At 38.2% G+C, this 9,902-nt stretch overlaps 1 protein-coding gene across 1 annotated transcript in view; it reads right to left on the bottom strand.

The window, feature by feature from the left end:
• Positions 1–3,643: 3,643 nt before the first annotated feature.
• The window catches only part of nags (N-acetylglutamate synthase), a 50,000-nt gene continuing 43,741 nt past the window's right edge, over positions 3,644–9,902 (bottom strand). The window contains exon 7 of the mRNA XM_041173806.1: positions 3,644–3,698. Coding sequence (XP_041029740.1) covers positions 3,692–3,698 — 7 coding nt within the window. The 3' untranslated portion in view covers positions 3,644–3,691. The remainder of the gene's footprint in view (positions 3,699–9,902) is intronic.

Here is a 9,902-nt window from a genome sequence, read left to right as displayed (position 1 = left end):
ACCGGTAGACCAGCTGAGTCCATTCCAAACACTAAATGGCTGCAAGGAATGAGTACAGATGTTGACTTCTCATGGCTGCATCAATTCATCCCTCAAATTCAGCAGTGGACATGGCTTCTGGCATGGACTGATAGGCATCAGATGTGCAAGCAACTCGAAACCTGAAATAGGTCCTTCAAGAACAACAACTTCCCTGACTCAGTTGCTAACTCAGTCCTTGAGGGTCGTAAGAGCACAGTTTCACACTTCTCAGAACTTCTTGACAACTGAGGTAACGTGACATAAGTGTAAGATGTTAGGGTCGTGTATAAAAAGAGTTTTAGGCTTGAGGGTGGTCACAATGATAAAAGGAAGACACAGAGTAATTTTAAAATTTGCTTGACTATGAGTCAGAAAGTTGTGAGTTCAAGGCCTACTCCAGGAACTTGAGCAGAAAAGTCTAGACTGACATTGCAGTACTGAGGGAGTGCTGCATTGTCAGAGGTGTTGTCTTTCAGAAGAGGTGTTAAAGCAAGGTCCTATTTGTTCTCTCAGGTGGATGTAAAAGATCACATGGCATTATTCTGAAGAGTAGGTAAGCTTAGCCCCCTGCCCACCCCCCCCCCCCCCCCCCCCCCCGGTGTTCATGCTCATCTTAAGCCTTCAATCAGCATCACAAAAACAGATTATCTGATCACTATCACATGGCTGTTTGTGGGAGCTTGCTATGTGCAAATTGGGCGCTGTTTTCCTAGAGTACAACATGTAAACAAGTATTTCTATGGCTGTAAATCGCTTATCGCTTTGGGACATCTGGAGATTGTGAAAGACACTATATAAATGTAAGTCTTTTTTTGGCAGTAACTATGTACATTTCTTGAAAGTGGGTGTATTTCTGCTCCTGTTAATCCATCTTATATTCTGATTAATGTGTAACGTCCCCCTCCCAGAGAAGATATGAGAGGTACTACAGATTAACTGGCTATCTGAGGGAAAGGCAAGGAAGAAGGCTTTATTTTGTTGTGCAGATGGAGGGATAGCTCTATATTTGAAGAAGTTGGTAATGCTCTCTGGATTGATGGGTCATGTTGCTGGCAGCCGCGTGCAAAGGCCCATCTCCCAAGCCTGAGATTCTTAATGTTATGCAATGGATTAATCCCCAGCACCTTCTCCCTCTTCATCGCCTGTGCTTGGAAAGCCAAAGCCCAATCCCAATTCCAGGGACCAAATTCTGCAGGATGCAGCCAGCTATCACAATCCTGGAAACCCTTGCTAGACTGTATTGCAGGGCTCTCCAACTCTGTAGGCACTGGACTCAGGAATTCAGAATTCTGATGGTTTGTTTCATCATGATCTTGGTAGTGTCCAAGGCCTCACTGAACTTCATTTTGGCCTCTGTCTTTGGATTCTGAAAAGGTGCCATCAGCTAAGGCAAAGTTTTGTCAATCAGCCCCTTGTTACCTTGCTATGGCTGAGCAGTGCAGGTATCCTGGATTGCTTGAAAATAAATGCATCATTGCTACTCCACAGGTAGAATGCAGTGACCTGCATATTAAGGTGCATAACATCACTCATTATCTAAACATTCAGGGCGTAAAATCCCCATGAAGTGGATGGGATTTTCCAACCGGGCCTTTATAGCAACATGAATGGTTAACAATCGTATCCTGTACTTGGAGGAATCCAGTGATTTGGAAGAAACTTATGGGCCTCTCTGCTTTGCTGGATCTATATAGAATTGAATGAATTCAGGGACATAATTAATCCAGTGATGCATTGCTAACTGACTGATGTGACTAATGTTAGGAGCTGGACCTGGAAGTGTTGGCTTCTGTTCAGATGAAAGGTGAAAGACCTGAAATTTTGACTCTGCTTTCCTATCCATAGATGCTGCCTGACCTGCTCAGTGATTCCAGCATTTTCTGTTTGCATTTCAGATTTCCAGTATCCACAGTACTTTTATTTTCTTCCTACTTTATTTTGGTTGAGGCCTATTAATAAGACCACTCATACTCTGTTTACCAGTTCTGATAAAGGGTATATACTAAAAATGTTAACCATAACCTGTACAGTTCTTGGTGGACTTGTATTTCCAGTTTTCACAGTTTTTCCCCCTTTTTATTGGTTGTCATGTAACACAGTTTGCCTTAGTATATTCTGGGTATTGTAGTTCCTTAGCAGGTGACTGAAGACAACAACTTCCATGATACATTTCTCACACAAACACACACAATCAGTTCATTGGAGCTGTGAATCAAGGGCTGGGTAAAAATTGCGACTCCAGCCAGAAGGACAAACCTATTTGAGAGAAACCTCTTGCAGAGAGTTCTAAAATTAAATCATCAATCTCACAGATAGGTTTAATGATCTATCTTTATTTTCATACCTAATAATTGATATTTCAGGATACTCCCTGAAGGAAAAAATGAAATAAATAATTTGCATTTAGTTTGGACCTAATCGCATCATTCAGAAATTAGTTATTTGAGTGCAATCAGTATTGTTATGTAAGTGAATGTTTTGTGAGAATCGATGGAGAATGATGGCTAAGACTCTAGGAAAATTTATGCTCTTCGAATAATGGCATCACATCTTTACTGTTCACATGAATCAGTTTCGTATCTCATTCAATGCATCGCGTCCCTGGCAATGCAACATTCTCTTGGATTGCACTCAAGTGTCATGGTAGATTAATGGGTTTTGGATCCACAACATTATGATGGGAGATAAAAGCAAAATATTGCGGATGCTGTAAGTTTGATTTACGAACAGAAAATTTGAGTCCGTATGACTCTCCTTCAGGGCTCTGAAGAAGCCATACGGACTCGAAACGTTAACTGTGTTTCTCTCCCCACAGATGTTGTCAGACCTGCTGCATTTTTCCAGCATTTTCTGTTTTTATTTTGATGGAAGAGGTGATTTCAATTGAGTAAAGCCATCATCAAGGAAGGAAAAGGTAGCTGAATAAAACGTGGAGTTATTGGTGATTTTTTTTGGCATGATTTGATACATTTGCCTGTGATTGATAGCTTTGAAAAAAGTGGAGAGATTTGATTAATTTTTTGCTGGTTACTCATTCCTTATTGGTGTTTTTCTGCTGCTTTTTGATGAGTTCACATTTGGCCAATTGGATATTTGATTGGTAATATAATAGATAAGTGCTAATTTCAGATGTCTAATGGTTTGATGGTCTGAAGTATAACACTTAACTTGCAAATGTAATACTGTTGAAATGTTGAAATAGTTCCTTCACATTTTATTCAGCTACCTTTTTCTTCCTCAGTGATAGCTTAACTCAATTGAAACGACCTCTTCCATCATAATAAAAACAGAAAATGCTGGAAAAACTCAGCAGGTCTGACAGCAGCTGTGGACAGAGAAACAGAGTTAATGTTTCAAGTCCGTATGACTTCTTCAGAGCCCTGAAGGAGAACCATACGGACTCAAAGTTTCTGTTCTTATTTCGTGCAATGAATGGACACAAGACCAAGGTTTTTGATAATGTAGATATGCACAGAAGAGCTTCTTTAATCAGCATGATAAATGCTTGAATTCTGCAGGAAAGTATAGTGGAAGCAACAATACTGGTGATATCAAAGTCCAGTTTCATGCTAAGAGCATTAGAGTGTGAATACATAGGACAAAATGCCTTTCTTCATTCTTTGATTTTTCTTGTTTTTATGACACTTCTTTCTATTGTTCTGTGCCATGTTCACTCACTTTTGTGTACAGAAAAAATAACTGTTGATCAACTGTTCACAAACTTGAAAAGCTCCAATATATCACATGTATGTTTCTGTGGACTTCATTCCTTCTAAGACTACAGTAGCAATTAAAATCTACTCAAAAGCATGCACTATTTGTTGCTGCTGTGCTCTGTTAAATCCCTTCATTCAGATGGCCCATGCACTTCTGGGAGAAAAAAAACACTATTTTATGTCAGTGTGTTGGTCTCTTTAAGAACTAGGTTTATCTATGAATTGATTTCTGGTAAAGCACCTGACTTCCAGTAAATGATCATGTGACTAAGTTTCCTGGGAGATAAACAATTGACTAACCAAGGGTCGACAAGAAGTTAATCATAGGGGTGAGTAGATTGTGAGTGTGACTATGGTCTCAAGCAGGGGTTTTAATTTTTAGAAAAATCTGGCTGCAGAGCAAGGAACATCTTTTTCCAGCAGAGTTTATTTGAAATTCAGTGTGCTGGCTAAAAGAGTTCAAACCTCTTGTTAACTGAAGAATTCCTAACAGTGAGTTAGACTTATGGATACTGAGGAGCCATACTGAGGAGAGAGAGAGAGAGAGTGAGTGCTAGATACAAAACTAGTTACAATTCTCCAGTGTTAAAGAAGATCAGAACCAGGAGAGATCTGACCTGAGGTGGGACAACAGTGAGACAACAGTGGGACAGTTGGAGGAGATTTGAAGGGAATATCTTACCAGATAAGTGGAAGGCCCAAGAAATTTCAATCATTATATGAATCTTCAAAGCAGTACTCCAACCAAATGGTTAACCTTCCAAATTTTGATAAGTATCTGACTTGAGTTTGGGAGTGTAAGTCAAATGGATGTAGAAGAATATTTAAGTCAAGAAGTTCTGTTTAGAAAATAAATAACTTCATTGTACTTTTAATACTTCTAATGTAACTGACCATTTAAGGTAGAATATAGTTTTGAATATTCATGTTCTTTTTGTTTAGTAAACATCTTTTGATTTAAACTGTGAATCTTGTAATTTCATTCTTTTGGTAAATATCTGGGGTTTTCAGATTCTGAAAAAATAAACATTATTAGTCTTTATTGAGATCATACAATTGGTTGTCTCATCTGGGATCATAACACTATATATTAGACTAAAAAGTAAATCTGTGTAACATTGAAACCATGAAATATTGCAAACTTTAATATACCTTCCCTACTTTTGACGTGAAATGTAACCTTGATGTTAACCAGCTTCTCTGATATTTTTTCCCAAAAACATATTTGATTCTTCTCCTGTTGCAACTGTTTCACCTAGCAGGATTTAATTTCCTCTGATAATACACTTGTGGCAGCTGCAAGAGAACAGGATCAGGTTTGGCTCTCAGCTACTTCAGAGCCCTGCACCTTCACCATCTGTCAAGATTCTTAAAGTGCAAGGCATTATTAGTGCAGATGTGGCACTGCAGGCTTCTACTCCCAATGCCACTTATGAACAGTGAGGTTTTTGAATTCATTAATATGCAGTTTCTCTATGACAATAGATACAGAATCATGCACATGAATGACTAATATCCTGGCAGCTGGCATAATTCCTTCATGCTACACCAATCCACAGTATCGCCATAATTTCAGTTGGCAGAAGGAATGAGATGGAAGGCAACTGGGAGACAAAAGCTGGTGGCGATGGATGCTCGTCTCCTTGAGACATTCAAGGTCAAAACAGGAAGACCGATACTGGACTAGCAATTCATTGCATCATAACCACTACACAATGGGATCGTTAAGACCTGATGTTACCTGGTTCCCCAAAATGATGAATACAGACAGGTGTTGACTGGAACCCAAGGTCTTGAGAACCCAAGTCAAACCATTTGTGAGCTAAGCTACCTTGAGCTAAGGACCTTTACAGAGAACTCTGGAGTGTTTGTACCCTAACTAGTGGCCTGCAGCTTGCACCTATACACTGCACATACTGCTTGTCACACTCTAAAATGACTGTGAACTGTTTATGCTGAACTGCTAATCAGCATTAAAAGCAGGTTCTGTGTTGTCTAAATCTGTGGGTTCAGCAGTTGGAAAAGCCAAGGAGCAGTAGTTCTGTTTCTTGCACGCTAGGACTAGAATGTCAAGCTAGATGAGTTTTTTTTAAAGAGTATATAGGAACAGGAGTTGGCCCTTCAGCCCTTTGAGTTGTTCCACCATTCAGTTAGATCCTGGTTATCTGTGTCTATCTGTCTTGGTTCCCTAACCTGTAATTACCTTGCCTAACAAAAATCATCCATCAATTTCCGTTTTGAAATTTCCAATTGACTGAACCTCATCAGTTCTTCAGGAGAATTCCAGATTTCCACTACCCTTTGTGGGAAGAAGCGCTTCCTGGAATTGTCTTTGAATGGCCTTGCTCTAATTTTGAGGATATGTCCTTGTTCTTAACTCCCCCACTAGAGAAAGTAGTTTCTCTCTATCAACTCCACTAATTACTTCAAACAGCCCAATTAGATAACCCTTAATCTCTATACCTAAGGGAATACAAACCTATGCAGTAAATTTATGATATTCTAGAAGCACATATGATCATGCATCAGAAGAACCTAGAAGTGAAACAACAGTGTAAAGTCAAAGCTAAGAGCAAAATCTAGATCACTGAACTGCTGGATGCTTATGGATACATGTAGACAAATTTTATTCCATTTCCCCTTGAATCACCTGTCTTAACTCCACCATACTAAATTCATCTGTTGTCTCAAATATTCTCCTAACCTTGACAACTCTGGAACTTTTCAATTTTCTTTCAAACTCAAGTTGAAACCTGGATTTCAATCACAGACAGGAGTTGAACTGGTAATGGGCAAAATCGACATGAACATTACAGAGATGCATGAATGAGAAGAGGAAGCAGTAATTGTTCTTGGTGATGCTTCAAACATCTCTGAAACAGTGATTCAGGTGATTTTAAAATCTTGCATATGATTGATAAGAAAATAAACAGGAACCATTGACTGCCAATGTCATCATGTGGACGGATTCCATCTGTTGTGCTCTGTGGCTAATTGGTGGCCAGGGCAATGTTCTCCAGACAAAAATGCATGACAGCCCTCTAAGCATTGAACTGACAATGCAGTTAAACTGCAATTTTCTCATGCTGCTGGGGAAGTAGTTGCCAAAGTGATACCAATGGTTGTAGCCACCTCACTATCAAGCAGCCACATAGTAGAGCTGGACTTAGCCACATTATCTCCCAACTAGGTGCAGTCTTCCTAACACTTTGAACAGTGAGGGGGCAAGTTTAAACCAGAGAGGGAAATTTTAAAACAGAGCAGTGAGGGGGGAAAAAAAGGGAGCTGATCGAGAAATTGAACTGGTGGTTGAGAGGGGAAGGAAGGCAAGAAGGGTAATTGGATAAAAAGGGGTTGGTCACCATCCTTTGGAGAATGGAACAACCTTCTTGAGACTAAGCAAAAAGGGAGAAGTAACACTATGTCAATTATTCATAAACAAATTTAGCACCTATTATAGCTTAAAGGTGAACTGAATGAGTGTGTATGCATCAAATCTTGGTTTTATATATATATTTAAGCATATTCAAAACTACTCAATAGCAACAGGTATAGCATAAGAAATAAATCACCCACGCAATAAATTTTGCACACTTTTTTGTGGTTTAAGGTGCCTTTTCTTTCCATGTTAAGGCAAGTATTAAACTTGGCCCAATTAATTTAAGATAGGATTATACCCAACACTTTTTAAATAAACAGTTCAAAGCCAGATATGTACACTTAATACTTTTGAACAATACCTGATAATGACTATAAATTTGAGGCATTTGCTGAATTAAATTAGGTTTTTATAATTCTAATTAGGAAAGGAACATTTGTTTTTTAATATCTGGAAGAAAACCAGCAACTTTAAGTACAATGAATAACATTGCAAAATGAAACAGATCAGTAGAACTAGCAAACTGTACACAGTTAGAAACCTAGCAATAACTACGTACTCAGATTTATCTATTTTGCTGTTATTCATACGTGAGACCCTGACAGCAGGCTGTTCAACCACAGGGAACATGACAATCAAAGGCTGTTTTCCACATACATGCATTAACAGGGGTTACTGGATAGGGATCATCAGCAGGAACCCATGCCTATTTCTCCATTATCTAACCCTGTGGCCCATTATAGCTCTGCCCCTATAGCTAAGCACAGTTCATGGTGGGCTGTGTGGCTAAATTTATTGAACCATCAGGAAATGGCTTCCGTCATTCCAAACAGCCAGACGAAGAGTAGTATTTTTTGAAAGCTGTGGAGAAAGTGTCCCCTGGAAGATCTATATATAACTAAATAATGTTTTTGTCCCATTGTACTAAAAATTTAATGTGACTTTTGTTACATGGTGATAAGTACTTTAAAGGAAGTTTTAATTAAGACTGAAAAACATTAATCTCATCAGGGCTTATCATTACACAATATATTTAAACATTGCTTAACAAAATAAATTTACTCCTGAACTAGGTAAACAAAACAGAGTGAATGATAGTGCAGACAAAATATATACAGATTTTGAATTGGATAACATACACAATTATTTCACAAGAAGTTATACACTTTAAGAGTGATGCTAACTGCTGTGGACAAGCTGCCTTGCTCTGGAAGATCAGGTATTTATTTGTACTATCAGATATCTTTGCTAATAAAATCTTTTTTAAGTGATTTGACATTTAGCACGAGTTTCTGATGCCTGTCAATATTTAAGTGAAGTTATCTTTTACCTCTGTAAATGTTTTTTTAAGGCAGGTTCAATTTACAACTTATGACCTTTTAATGTTGACTTTAGTACCTGATGATCCAGGACTGATTGTGTTCTAGATTGCCAGAGGCACATTTCTCTGTAATTTTACTGGTCACAAATCTCAGATGGTCATAGCAATTAGAAGTGAATTAGAATATCATAATAATTACATTTTAACTCTTCCAAAAAAAATCCACAATGGCAAAGTGCAAAGAACTGAGGGTGTAAAGTGGATTAGAGAAACTGGCCAGCAGCTTCAATGCATCCAATTTCTTCACCATCCAATAACAGGCCACCTACCAATAGTGGCCTACAAGAATGTACTCCTGTAGGTCATAAAGCAACTGGATAATTGGAAATCAGACTCTAAGAATCCTGCAGTTTCAAACTGTTCTTTGAAATGCATATTAGTAAGATGCATCCCAGAGAAAACACTTAGCATTTTCTAATGGCTTCTGATGTCACAACCCAAGGTTACATGTTATTGAAGTAGCATCTCATTGTTTTTGAAAGTAACCAATCAGACAGGAATATAACGGTTAGTGCAGTCAGACTCCTTGCCGTATTAGTGGATTGAATCATCATAAAACTAAATGTGACTTTAATTGAGTGCACAGTCTCAGTAGAACTGAACTCTTCATTAGACGCAAAGCCTTGAAAAATTACGCTTCTATCATCAGTGTTGTGGTAAAGGAATTGAGTCACCTCCATCACCATACCAATACTATGTTAATGTTCTAACATTTTTATCATTAAATAGATTACTAGAATGATGTGTCCCTCTCACAGAGTAAAGATTTCCATTGAAGTGCTGTTTATGATGGATAAAAGTCTCTGCTTTTGCTTCAGTTCTATCTTCCATTTTTCAAATTTTTTTTTGGGACATCATCCCTGTCTAAAACTAATAAGGGCTGGATAAAGAGTAGAATTTGAAAGCTCTCAATAGCACAGAATTCAAAAGCGATTTGTTAATTCTTTGTAATGTTATCACTAATGTTATAGCAACTACACCCAGATTGAAGGGTTTGGCGTTTTCATTCCTTTGATTAAAACAAGTTGTTTCACGGTTACATAGCCTTCAATTTAAGACTTTGCAGAGGGGAGCAGGAATTCAAAATTTAAAGTACGAATGGAGAAAAGGAAAAAAAAATGCACACTAGACCTAAAGATAAGAGTCGCATTCATTCCAGCTCTATTTTTGTCTTCCTAACATTCCACAAGTTAGGACAGGCAATGGTTTATCTGCGGCAATAGCTTGTCTGTTTGAAAGGTAGGCCTTGGAATGAATGTGTATGTGGATTACAATATGTAGTGTATACAAACTTGTATCACTGCAGGTCCATGATGGGATCATGAATGCCTACCATCAAGCACCACCAAAAGAAAATTGCCAAAATTAAATAAAATCTCTCACCTGCACCATTATGAAGAACAGC

The sequence above is a fragment of the Carcharodon carcharias genome, chromosome 23, assembly GCF_017639515.1.
Source record: "Carcharodon carcharias isolate sCarCar2 chromosome 23, sCarCar2.pri, whole genome shotgun sequence".
NCBI classification, from domain to species: Eukaryota; Metazoa; Chordata; class Chondrichthyes; order Lamniformes; family Lamnidae; genus Carcharodon; species Carcharodon carcharias.
The sequence above is the reverse complement of the archived record's forward strand: the minus strand, read 5'-3'. Positions and strand labels throughout refer to the sequence as shown.